This window comes from Lutra lutra, chromosome X (assembly GCF_902655055.1).
Source record: "Lutra lutra chromosome X, mLutLut1.2, whole genome shotgun sequence".
In the NCBI taxonomy this organism is placed as follows: domain Eukaryota; kingdom Metazoa; phylum Chordata; class Mammalia; order Carnivora; family Mustelidae; genus Lutra; species Lutra lutra.
This window is the reverse complement of record NC_062296.1, coordinates 759019-772637: the sequence shown is the minus strand read 5'-3', so window position 1 is coordinate 772637 and position 13619 is coordinate 759019. Positions and strand designations below refer to the sequence as shown.

At 40.4% G+C, this 13619-nt stretch overlaps 1 protein-coding gene across 7 annotated transcripts in view; it reads right to left on the bottom strand.

The window, feature by feature from the left end:
* The window catches only part of F8 (coagulation factor VIII), a 119294-nt gene that overhangs the window by 42766 nt on the left and 62909 nt on the right, over positions 1 to 13619 (bottom strand). For all 7 annotated transcript variants that reach the window (XR_007124681.1, XM_047715162.1, XM_047715163.1 and 4 more), the window contains 2 exons: positions 12074 to 12283; positions 3373 to 6427 (listed from right to left, as the gene is read on the bottom strand). Coding sequence is in view for 6 of the 7 variants with exons in the window: in XM_047715162.1 (XP_047571118.1) it covers positions 3373 to 6427; positions 12074 to 12283 (3265 nt within the window). In the remaining variant the exon portion in view is untranslated. The remainder of the gene's footprint in view (positions 1 to 3372; positions 6428 to 12073; positions 12284 to 13619) is intronic.

The window sequence follows — 13619 nt, the reverse complement described above, 5'->3', positions numbered from 1 at the left end:
CAGATTTCTGTCATATTCTTTTGGTCACAAATGAGTCCTAATGCCAGTCCAGACCAAGAGGAGGGGGATTACATTTTACCTCTTGAATGGGAGAATGTCAAGGTTATATTGTATAAGAGTATATAGGACATAACATATTGGCACACACACTTGTGGAAAATACAGTTGGCCATAGTCTTTTATTATCTCTTTTATATATTCCATTAAAAAAAATCTCTGCATGCTGCATTCCATACTACTTCATTTTACTTACCTACTAGTTCACCAATTCTTTCTGCATGATGTATAAGTGTTTTAATAACTGTATATGATTCCTAGATCTTAAGTCTCTGAGTTGTTTTGGTTCTCTATTGTTTCTGTGACTTGCTTCTTTCTTTCTTTCTTTCATTTTGTTCTGTACCCTGTATCTTTGTGTTCTGGATGTTGTATCTGAAAGATCTGTGAAAATAAGTTGAGGTCTAGGATGTTGAGAAGTTTAATGTTTTCTTCTGCCAGATGTCTGCAGGCACTGCCAACCCAAGAGTTGCATAAATTATGATTAAGAAAAGAAATTTGTGGAGCACCTGGGTGGCTCAATGGTTAAGCGTCTGCCTTCAGATCAGATCACGATCTCAAGGTCCTGGGATCGAGCCCCGCATCGGGCTCCCTGCTCAGTGAGAAGCTTGCTTCTGCCTCTCCCACTCCCACTGCTTGTGTTCCCTCTCTCGCTGTATCTCTATCAGATAAATAAATAAAATCTAAAAAAATAAAAAGAACAGAAATTTGTACATCAGTGAAGTGGGTTAACTGGTTTACTGTTACCTTGAGGACATAGACCTTTGGGGACTCAGCTTAAAGTGGGCATGGTTTACATCTACTTTTACTCTCTTGTTAATACCAATGAGTCTATTCAAATGCTGTCAATGTGCTTGTAACCCCCAAGTTTATTCATCTTTAGCACAGACCTCTTCCTTGGACTCTAGACTCATACCCAGCTGCCTACTCAACTTCTCAGCTGGAGGTCTAGTGGGCATCTCAAACTAAGTATGTTCCAAACAGACCTTTGAGTGTTTCTTCAAGTGAATCTGTTCTACCTCAAGCCTTCCACATCTGATTAAATGTCATCATCATCCACCTAGTTGCTTAGGAAAAAAAAACTAAAAATCTTCTTTGAGTCCTTTCTCCCCATTCCCCCATATTCAACCTAACAGCAAATCCTATCTGCTTATCCTCAAATTATGTTCAACATCTTTCCATTTCTTTTGATTTTTACCACCACTATTTTGATCCAAATAATCTGTCTTCTCTTATCTGGATGATTACAATCGCCTCTTAACTGGTCTCCCTGCCTCTATTCTTGCCCATGGAACTTGTGTTACCATTTAGTTGGTACTCTCTGGAGCTCAGACATACATAAAAGACCTGCTCTTGCTTCCCCACAACAGTAGGATATCAGAGGATGAGACACAAAGTGCACAGGCCTACAGAGAGGTATACATTTGTTGCATCTGAGGAAGAGCAATGAAGCCAGTGTGGCTGGAACATGGTGAGCAGGAAACAATGGTATGAGATGAGGTCAGAGGTTTCAGAGGGTCAAATCTCTGAAACTTGAAGGCCATAGTGAGGGCTTTGGAATTTACTAAGGGGGAGATGGAAATCCACTGGGAGGTTTGGAGCAGAGAATGAGAATCAGAATTACAATTTGAAAATGTGCTTTAGCTGCTATGCTGGAGACTGCAAGTCTAGTTCAGAGGCTATTACAACAATTTGCATGAGAGTTGAGGATGGTTTAGACTGGATTGGTAGCCACTGAAATGGGGAGAAGTAGCTGGACTCTTTTCCACATATTCTTTCTTTAAACCACTCTAAAAAGTCTTTTATTTCCATTATTCCATAAAAACTACATATTCAAGGTCACTGTTGGTCTTTACATTACTAATTCTCAGTATTTGATAGTTGATGACTCCATCCTTGATGTGTGAGCTCGGCTGGTCTCTCTGACACCAATTTTCCTTCATTTTTCTACTAACCTCACTGCCAATCTTTCTCTGTCAGCTTCACTGGTTCTTCATGTCCCTGACCTTTAAATGTTAGAGTGCTCTCGGTATCAGTTCTTTAAACTCTCCTATTTTTTGTTTACACTCATTCTCATGATGGTCTATTCCTATGCAGATAAAATCCAGTTGTATATCTCCATCTCAGATACCTTCCTTGAACTGGAGATTCACATATAAACTCCCTACCTTACTGGGTACAAAATTAGTCTCTTAATTTCTGTCCCTTCCAAAAACCTGCTGTTTGTCCAGCCTTTTCCATGGCAGTCAATGACCATTCCTTCTTTTTAGTTCCTCAGACTCCAAACACTGAAGTTATTCCTAATTCATCTTTTTCTCTCACAGCCACACCTCTCCATCAAAGAATCCAATTGGTTTCATTAAAAAAAAAAAAAACCAGAATTTGACTATGAACTGAGTATTGGGTAAGATGAAAATGAACTGTAACGGAAAGTTGGAGATGGTTGACTAGGAAACTGGAGAGGTTGGCCTTCGGTGCATAGTGCATTTATTGTCATAAGCATGAAGACAGGATATGGTTACAGATGTCAATAAATGTGTTGGAAGTCTGGAGGTTCACTGCACAAGCATTAGCTATGAATGAGAAGGGCTGTTGGAGAATGGGTAAAAGGGGCTGGAGATTTAAGGAAAAAGTAGAAAATGCAAGACAGGGGTCCAGGACAGTGGGAAAGTCAGTAGACTAGGGCAGTACTCTAGAGTTGCTATGTAGCAATAAGGGCCCATTTGAGGTAGAAAGTGTCCTTTTTTGTTCCTCAGATTTGTTCCATCAACAGGGTCTTTGTATTTCCTATTCTCTCTGCCTGGAAACATCTCTCAGAGCTCCATCAGCTCTCCTCTTATCATCATTTAGGTCCCAGCATCCTCAACCTTTTCACCACACACTTCACTTCTTCCTCCTGCCTCTCTCAGAACCTTTTCACAAGACTAAGACTATTCCTCCAGCTCATAAGGTTGACTTTCTACCTGATCCCCACGATGCTTCTTGACCTTGATTCCTATACCCTTTTGTAAGCCTCTTTTCTCCTCCATCTCACTAGAGTAAGAGTTTCATGCCTTCTGGATGTGTTATCCTCTAACTCTCATTGTGGGTATCGTCATCTAACCATCTCTTTACTCCTTGGCTTCCTCTAGACTTTGCTACCTGGATCTCAGGATTCTCCCTTCCTTTATAAGCAATCTTTGGAGTCTCATTCCTGCAGATAATCTGTGCCTTTTTCATTATTTCAGCACCTGGGAAAGTCAAATGTTGCAATAGCAGGCTAGAGGAATAATCAATGCACCCATACCTGTTTCTTAGGACTCGGGGAGATCTACTCACCCATAATCCCAGAGACGCTCCACTGCAGCAATGAAATAGTGTCGTGTTCTCTTCTGAAAGCTGCGGAGGCCCTGATTTTCATCTTCGCCATAGATGTCAAAATCTTCTCTCTTCATTTCAATCGAGAAGTTGTCATCATACTCAAATTTGTCTTCCTCTGGCTGAGGAGTACTAACGGGTATTTCCCTTTGATGGCGTTTTGAGACTGGTGGGTTTTGAGAGCACAACCTTCCAGTCCCTCCTTGCTGTGCCCAGGTGGCTTCTCTTTGGGGCTTATCTTCTTCTTCATTTATTCCTGCTTTTGAATGATTATTTTCACAAGGGCCCAGGGACAAAATGGTGTCCTTTCTCCTAAAAGCTGGGTTTTTCTGTGACTTCTTTTGGGATTTCCACTCTTCTCTTGGTATCTGGGTAGCAGAGTGGTCCTCCCAAGCAAGGGGACCCAGCAGCTGGGAGGGAATCTTCTCAGAGCTTTCTGTTGATTTCAGAAAGGGCGCTTTTCCAGGTCTGTTTGTTTTATTCAATTTAACAGGTCTCTGAGTTTTCTGAAGAAAGATCTTTTCCATGAGATCCAGGTGGCCAGGAGAATCATTGCTGGTTTTTGTAGCCAAAGAGTCTTGATGAACATGAAATTTAGGAAGTAATTCAACTGTGCCAGATGTTTTATACAAGTCTGGTTTAAAGAGAACAGGGCTTTCAAGTTTCTTGTATGTGGGTTGGTTTGTGGCACTTTTCCTCGTGGAGCTGAACTTCCCTTGACCTCTAATCATTTCTAAGGTTAGGAAGGCTAAAGAAAGGTTATTTCTTCTGGCTTCTTGTAAGAAATGACTGCTTTCTTGGACCCCAGAACTCCTCTCCCTAAAGGTATAATTACAGGCTGATGCTGGAAGATGAGAGGAGTTGTCTTGAGATGAGATCTTGGTCAGATCTGTATGTCTAATTGATGGAAATGCTGATACTTTTGCAAAAGGTAACGCAGAGTCATTCATTTGCATGAGGCCATGATTTCTCATAGAACAATCTGATAGGAGGGACTGAGTGATGGCTCTTTTTTCTTTCTCATTGTACTCTATCTGTGTGAGGGTACCCTGGGTCAAATAGGTCGTATTTTTGGACCACTGAGTTGAGGAGTCATTCAAAGTTACCCACCTTTCAAACTTTATTTCTTCTAGTGAGAGTTTGGGTTGTTTCAAAGCCCGCTTGCCACGATGAGTAATAAGATGCTGACCTGGATTAGGAGACATCCTTGTAGGGCTTGGAAACCTCTCTACCATTTGATTTGTTTGATTTTCCAGACCTTCCAAGTTTGCTTCTTCCCTTATTTTTGAGAAATTGGCCATGTGACTCCCTTCTGTATGTGCAGAGTCATTTAATGACCTGGTGTCTTGAAGTGCTGGAGTGTGTGGCTGCTCATGTGAACCTTCTACATTTTGCTTTGTGCTTAGCGAGAAAAGGTTTTTCAGGAAATTCTTAGTGCCAATCACTGTATATACCTGAGGCAAAGCCACATTCTCTTGGGTTAATTTTTCCTTTCTTTCTATCTCTTCCTGAGATTTCTTTTCTTGATTGTATGTATCATTTTCTTGGACATTAGCCAAGTTAGTAAAAAATATGCTCTTATTCTTTGGAAAAATCATCTCTTTGAGTCCAGTGTCCTTTGTAAATTCATCCTCTCCTATTACCACCTTCTCCTCTGACAAAAAATTCTGATCTTTCACAGATTCTTCTGATCCTAAAGATGTTAACTGCTTTGGACTGGGCCTTTTCTCAGAGCTTAGGGAGTTCTTGCCATGGGTCTCTTTTATCCAATTTGCTGAATCTGGTATCTTGAAGAATGATAGATCTGAATTTTCCATACCTAGTGGCATAGGGCCCTCTTGTTTTTGGTGGGCCATTTCCACATTTCTTGATGAAGTAGTTTTGTTTGACACATGATTTAGCCCCAAAGCTGTAATATTTCTCTCCATAAATGTTTCATTATGAACCAAAGAAATCACTTTTTGAAACTCAGTATTACTTTCTAATATAGTATCTTGCCAGAATGATGTACTGTTCTCAATAAATAGTGTTAAGACATCAACATGAATCTTTCCATTAGTTGTTGAGTTAATTGATGTCTTGTTCATCTTTACCAAAGAGATATTAACTTTGAATAAAGCATTATCTTTGACTAATGAAGCAGGTCCACGAACTCTTTCTTCTTTAAATAACCTATTACTCTCCATTGATAATACATTTTCCCCCAGTGAACTTTCTTGACTTTTCATTAAAGCTGCTTCTAACAACCTGGAATCATTATCTCCTTCACTCAAGCCCAAAGGTACATTGTACTGAATAAGGTGAGATGAATTTACAATGGTGCCTAAATGACTATCAAAGTGAACTGACATATTTGGAGGTTCTAAGGAACTTGTCTTTTCAGTACCTGCTGCCAACTTCTCTGATGAAATTGTTGGTGAAGTCATTAGACTGTCTGATGAACTAGAAATTTTTAAATCAAGTTTATTCACCTCTACTGTTGCAGGTGTCTCCAAATTCGCATTTAATCTTAACTGCAGTTCTGGCTTAGGAGTAAATACTTGGTCCCCACTGTGATGGAGCTCTGGTCTCAGACTTGCCACTTCAGATGGGCCCTTGTTTCCTTCTGTTGCTCCAAGTAAATGATCCTCAGCTTCATGTGTGGCTTCCTGGAGATCAGGTAAGAATAAATGTGGAGAAGGGTTCTGTCCCAACAGCATCAACAGATCACTAGAGGAGACACTTTGCGCTTTAAGCAGCTGCGTTCTTTCTGCAGACTGAGGCTCCATCTTCCCTATGTCATTTTCTGGGCTTGTGGTGGCTTTGAATTGCTTCTGCTTAGTGTTAGGGTGCCTTGAATTCTGGGAGAAGCTTCTGGGTCCAATGATGTTGTTTTCATTCAGCAAGGAAGTTGGAATATCTTCATATGTGTCCTCATAATAATCACCAATGTTCCCATTACAACTAGAAACCTTCAGTAAGGCTGTCATGCCTCTGTTCCGAAAGTCTGAATTGTGGCACCCCAGAACCCACAGACCTGGAGATGAGGAAGAATAAGACTCTGGTTATTTACAACCCAGGTCCCAAGCAAGTTATGTATTAGTTGTTCTCTTCTATTCCCAGGTAATGAAAAAATACTAGTCAGTACCATTGTATTACAGGTCATCAGGTTAAATCCCTGGCACATTAAACAGTCCAACAATGGTAGCAAAAGTGGATTTTACACTGCTGCTATTGTGGTATATCTGTCTATAATCACAAGAAAGGTCTGTGATTAAAAGTTAATAGATATCAGGAAAAAAATGGAGAAATGTAATTGACACACACAATAGTGGAGAGTCTTTTAAAGATTTTATTTATTTATTTGACAGAAAGAGGCAGTGAGAGAGGGAACACAGGCAGGGGGAGTGGGAGAGAGAGAAGCAGGCTTCCTGATGAACAGGGAGCCTGATGCAGGGCTCAATCCCAGGACCCTGAGACCATGACCTGAGCCAAAGGCAGACGTGTAACTGACCGAGCTACCCACGGGCTCCCAATAGTGGAGAGTCTTAATAGTCACACAGAAATCTTTTTTAAAAGACCTTTTTTTTATTTTAGAGAGGGAGAGAGAGAGAAAGAGGTCATGTGAACTGGAGGCAGAAGCAGAGGAGGAGGGAGAGGGAAGGGGAAGGAATCTCAAGGAGACTTGGTGCGGAATGCAGGGCCCGACATGGGGCTCGATCATACACCCTGAGATCATGACCTGAGCTGATACCAAGAGTAGGATGCTTAACTGACTGAGCCAGCAGGCGCCCCCCACACAGAACTCTTTGATGATGATAATGACTTAATTCATGAAACTTCATGCAGCTTAGCTATTATTGCTATATAACATAATGGCACAGGTTCTCAGAGTTGGATTGCTTGGGTTCAAATTCTAGCTCTACCATTTACCAGCTGTGTGACTTTGAGCAAGTCAACTAAGCTCTCTGAGCTCCAGTTTTCTAATTTATAAATGAGGCTAATAGTATCTATGCTATCATATAAAGTATTCAAATCATATTACACATGAGTAGCTTCCACTGTCATCAATTTCAGGATAAGTAAGCACCAGGGAGTAGGACTTAGGGTTAGGAAATACATAATATAAAATTACACTACAAGGCTAGCAATATTAATTTCTACTATGAACAGGATTATTCAAGTGAAGGAATTGCATAGTGGTACAGTAGATGCATAAACATAAGTTAAAAAAAATACACCCATCAGGTACCTTCACAGTCTAATCATCTTGCATGACATTTGCAAGCAAAATCTTAACCAAATCCAGCTTTCCCTCTAAGGGAACCCCCCCCAAGTATATTTCCCCTGTAAAATAATGGGATGCCCATGGAAAAGGTTTTTCTGGTCAAATGCATGTTGGAATATTGCACTCTATGTGCTGCCAGATAACCAATCGAGTGGGAAATGAAAATACATTTTCTATCATCAAAGATTTAGAAAATCTACCTCTAAAGCAAACACTGTCAGGAAGTGATGAGGGTATGTTTTCTACCAGAACAAAGGAGTATACTGTATATTAAAAAAACAGGATGACATGGGGTCCAGGAAATGGGCACCTTTCTTGAACAAGGATGAAGTCCCAAGTTAATAATTGATACTCAGTCAATTCTAGAAAGAACCAGCCCAGACAGAAGGAAGATGCATGGGTCTAGGAGGTCAGATTCTAAGTAAAATAAATACATTGTATGATAAAACTCTTGGGAACAAAAAGAGAGTAACTAAGGGAAAACAATAAGAACAGTAAAACAATTAGAAGTTTCTATAAAACAAGTCATAAAAATAAGAAATGAAATCTTATTTGATTCCATAGTGAATGTAAGCTTGTGGATTGGGAGCCTAATTTCATGACATTTAAAGGATATTTTTGATGGTGTAAAATAATGTTAGGTCACAGGACACAACAATACAAATTCAAGGGGCTACATGTACCCTGATGTTCATAGCAGTATTATCAACAGTAGCTAAATGATAGACAGAGCCCACATGTCTACTGACTGACAAATGGATAAAGAAGATTGGGTGTATATATAATGCAGGATTACTCAGTCATCAAAAAGAATGAAATCTTGCCATTCACAATGATGTGGATGGAGCTATAGTGCATTATGGATAATTTCAAAAAATTCATTATTGAGTTCATTTTCTCTGGCTACATACTCAGACACAGGATTGCTGGATCATTCTATTTTTAATTTGTGAGGAACCTCATATTGTTTTCCAGAGTGGCTGCACCAGTCTACATTCCATCAATAATGCATCAGCGTTCCCTGTTCTCTACATCTTCACCAGCATTTGTTATCTCTTGTCTTTTTAAAAAAATTTTTATTTCTTTTCAGCATAACAGTATTCATTGTTTATGCACCACACCCAGTGTTCCATACAACCCGTGCCCTCTCTAATACCCACCACCTGGTTCCCCCAATCTCCCACCCCCCGCCCCTTCAAAACCCTCAGATTGTTTTTCAGAGTCCATAGTCTCTCATGGATCACCTCCCCTTCCAATTTCCTTCAACTCCCTTCTCCTCTCCATCTCCCCTTGTCCTCCATGCTATTTGTTATGCTCCACAAATAAGTGACACCATATGATAATTGACTCTCTCTGCTTGACTTATTTCCCTCAGCATAATCCCTTCCAGTCTTGTCTTTATTTAATAGGAATCCTAACAGATGTGAGGCGGTATCTCATTTTGGTTTTGATTTAGATTTACATTTTTTTATAACGAGTGATGTTGAACACCTTTTCATATGCCTATTGGCTATCTGTATGTCTTCTTGGGGAAAATTTAATGGTCCTTAGGTTCACAGATCCTTTTTTGGACTTATTTCACTTTCTTCTGTTTGATTAAGTCAGAGGAAGAAAAATACCATATGATTTCACTCATTGTATTTTTTAGCTCCAGAATTTCTTAAATGATTTCTCTTTTTTGAGCTTATTTTGTTAATGTACTATTTTCCTAGTTTTATTGAATCGCCTGTTTGTGTTCTCTTGTATCTTGCTGAGCTTCCTTAAAAGAATAAGTCTGAGTTCCTTCACAGGCAATTTGTAGATTTCCATGTCTTTGGGGTCAGTCGTTGAAAAGTTACTGTGCTCCTCTGGTCGCATCAGGCTCTCTTGCGGCCCTGCACTGATGTCTGCACATCTGAGGGAGCAATTACCTCCTCCAGTCTGTACGGACCGACTTGATTGGGAATGACTTTCTTTTTCTTTTTTTTTTTTTTGAGATTTTATTTATTTATTTGACAGACAGAGATCACTAGTAGGCAGAGAGGCAGGCAGAGAGAGAGAGAAGAGGAAGCAGGCTCCCTGCCAAGCAGAGAGCCCGATGCGGGGCTCGATCCCAGGACCTGGGATCATGACCCGAGCTGAAGGCAAAGGTTTTAACCCACTGAGCCACCCAGGCACCCCTGGGAATGACTTTCACCTGTGGGTGGCTCGGAGTGTGCTATCTGGGGTTCAGCAGCTCCAGGTCCAGGGAGGGCACAGCAGCATCATTTCTATGCAGCTCTGTCAGCTGAGGTCAGTGTTGGTGAAAAATGGAGGGAGGGCCTCCATTGGTGGCCAGAGCTGTGTCTGGCAGCAGTGGTCATTAGAGCGGTTGGACTCCCAGGTGATGGAGGCTGCTGGAGTCCTCTTGTTGTCCTTTTCACCCGTCCTGGAGCCGGAAACATCCTGGAGCCGGGTCTAGCATGTAAGTGTTTTGGGGCAGAGGGGTGCAGGCAGTAGCAGCAGTGCTGGGTTTCAGGGTGCAGACATGCAGAGTGGCAACAGTGTCTGCTGTGCTAGTGGCAGTGGCCAAAGCTCAGGCAGGCACAGATCAACCATCCCTAGGCCCTGGTGGGTGGGGTGACCTGGCGGCTTGATGCTTGGGCCCCAGGGATGATGGGGGACTGTAGGGGTGCCTCAGGTCCTGAGAAGCAGGGCAACATTAGCCACTCAAGCCCTGAGGCTGGCGGGTGCTATATTCTCAATTAGATAATAGTAATAGTTGTAAAACACGGTGAATGTGCTGCAAGCTACTGAATTGTGTACTTTTAAATGGCAAAAATGGTGAATTTTACCCAAAAAAAATAAACAAAAGGGATCAGACTTGACCACATTGAACACAAGAGATCTTCTCTAGGGGCTGCAGCTTCAGCTTTGTAATTAGTGATGCTCTATTAAAATTTTTTCCTCAAGACACATAAAGCAGAGTTTTAATTTGTCTTTAGAATTTAAGTGATCACCAAAATAATCTAGAAGCTTTTCAAAATATTGATATTTAAAATATTTTTCCCCGTTTATACACTCATACACATACAGACATTTTCTTTGATCTAGATTTTGACAATTACAACATACTATACATACTGCTTCATAATCTTTCATAATCTTTTTGTACTTGGTTCATTCATCAATGGGAAAAATATTTATTAAGCACCTACTATAGGCCAGGAACTAGAAACTTCAGAGATATGGTGATGAATAAGATAAATGAGGTCTCTGTTCTCAGAGAGTTTGCAAATCAGATATAAAATAGATAACAAAGACATACACATAAATATAGAAGCTACTTTCAGAGATGTTTTTGGAGTTCTGTCAGGTTCTTCTTTACTCACTTCCCACAAAAGTACACTACTTGAAGTAAGATAACTTTCTGGGTATATGTTTGTATATGAGATTGGCTTTTATTGTCCAGAAACTCTCCCATGAGAGTTTATCTCCAGAAAAGCCTTCCGTGTAAGAGAGTGACTATAACGTGCGGTAGTTTCATGTGCTATCCTCTGCAGATGATGGAGGTGGGAGCAACCAGGGCGTGGAGTGGGCTGGCACTTGTTGATAAATGGTAGTAAGGAAGCAACAATCTGTGTTGGATTTAGGCCAGGCCACTGTTCCTCCTGATCACAGGGCTGGTGCTTTCACAAGCCTTGCACTGCTTATGGAGGGAGAGGGAAGATGAGAAACTGCCAGTCACATTTGTCCTGAAGGGTTCCCAGCAGTGTGAGGGTATGTGTACGAAGAGAGGTGGCACTGCACTCCCAAAGGCTTCTAGGTGGTATTTATTCAATGTTCACAAAGCACATACTTAGCTCTACATGTTGACTGTGTCATGATCTCAGGGTCCTGGGATGGAGCCCCACATTGGGCTCTCTGCTCAGCGGGGAGCCTGCTACCCCCCTGACCCCTGCCTGCCTCTCTGCCTGCTTGTGATCTCTGTCAAATAAATAAGTTAAAAAATCTTTAAAAAAAAAGTATACTCACCACTATAGGTTAATAAACACACTTATAATTTAGGCCAATGGTAAGTAAAGGGACTTTTTAGAGGAAAGACTTTAAAGTTAAATACCTGACAAAGTATTATCATTAAAATGCTTTGCAATACTAAGATCACTTGGACCATTCAGTATTTGCACACATATGAGCATATGCATGGCTAGTGAAGTGATCATAGCTGTTAGTAAAAGAATAATATCAATAACTCTTGGTTTCAGCTCAGGCCCTGATCTCAGGGTCCTGGGACCAAGCCCCACGTTGGGCTCTGCGCTCAGTGCAGAATTTGCTTAGGATTCCTTCTCCCTCTCTGTCTGCTCTTCCCCGCTGTTAGCTCTCTGTCTCTCAAATAAATATATAAAAACTTTAAAAAGAATAATATAAATAACTAACCTGGGTTTTCCATTGACATGAAGACAGTTTCTCCTGAGAATGGGAATAGGGTAAGTGTGTCTTCATAGACCATTTTGTGTTTGAAGGTATATCCAGAGAAGAAGACAGACAGGAAGTCAGTCTGTGCTCCAACACTTAGAATGTACCAGTATGCCACCTCATGCAAACAAACTGACAGCTTCAAATTGTCAAAAACATAGCCATTGATGCCTGCAGAAGAAACGGGGGACAAGAGGTTTTAGCAGTATCCAGATTTACTACTCGAGGCTGTCATGAGAGGATTAGAAATAATTACATGTTATGCCTATTACCTGATTCCCAAGAAGACATAGCATTATGCTTTCAAAAAAAAAGTAGATTATTAATACTTGATCAGGTCCCAAACCAAAGTGAGAGGAATCATAGACCCTGACTCTTCATGAACTAGAGGGAAGAAATGCTACGAAATATGGCATTGATTGATTTATACAACTGGAATGTCGGCTGCCAATTAGATAAATGTTAAATTTTCTCAATTTCATAACTCCACTTTGGTTTTGTAAGGGAATATCTGTATTCATAAGAAATGCACAATGAAGTACTAAGAGATAAAAGCACAACCTGTTCTCAATTAGAAAATAAGTAATAAAAGTAAGTATATAGAGAAAAGAGAATGATAAAACAAATACAGAAAAATATTAAAAATTAGTGGATCTGGGTAAAGGGTAAAGGGAGGTCACTATCCTATTCTTGCAGAACTTCTGAAAGTTTGAAGCTATTTCTAAATAAAAAGGTAAACAAAAGTAACTTTGACTTCACTCTATAAAGGGAATTGTTTCTGAAAGCCTCTACCCTACATCTATCCATTCATGTATTCAATAAACATTTGTCTATTTTGTGGTCCACAAATCAAGTAAGCAATGCTCGAACTCTAGCTTAGTGCAACTAACTGAGAATCAAATTTTCTTGCCTTACAAAGCACTACAAGATATTATAAATCTATTGTAATTAAATCTGTGGTAATATGCGGGTATAGATGAGTATACCAATCAGAATATAGAATCCAGAAAGAGATGCAGATATAAATGGGAATTTAATATATGATGGTAAAGGCAGCATTTCAAACAGGCAGCAAAAGAGAATGAGCTACTGGTAAATGATAATGGAAAAGATGATTATTCATATGGAACCACAAAAGACCTCTAACAGCCAAGGCATCCGGAGAAAGAAAAAAGCTGTAGTACTCACAGACATGGCATGAAAACAGACACATATACTAACGGAACAGAATCCAGAGCCTGGAAATAAATCCTTAAATACATGATCAACTAATATTTGACGATGTAGTCAAGAATGCTCAGTGGGGTAGGGCCTGTGTGGCTCAGTGGGTTAAGCATCTGCCGTTGGCTCAGGTCATGATCCCAAGGGCCTGCTCAGCGGGGATTTTGTTTCTTCCTCTCTTGCCCCCACCTCATGCTCTCTGTCTCTCAAATAAATAAATAAATAAATAAATTCTTAAAAAATGTTTAGAATAAGTTTTGTATCAACATGGACAGGACTGGAGCAG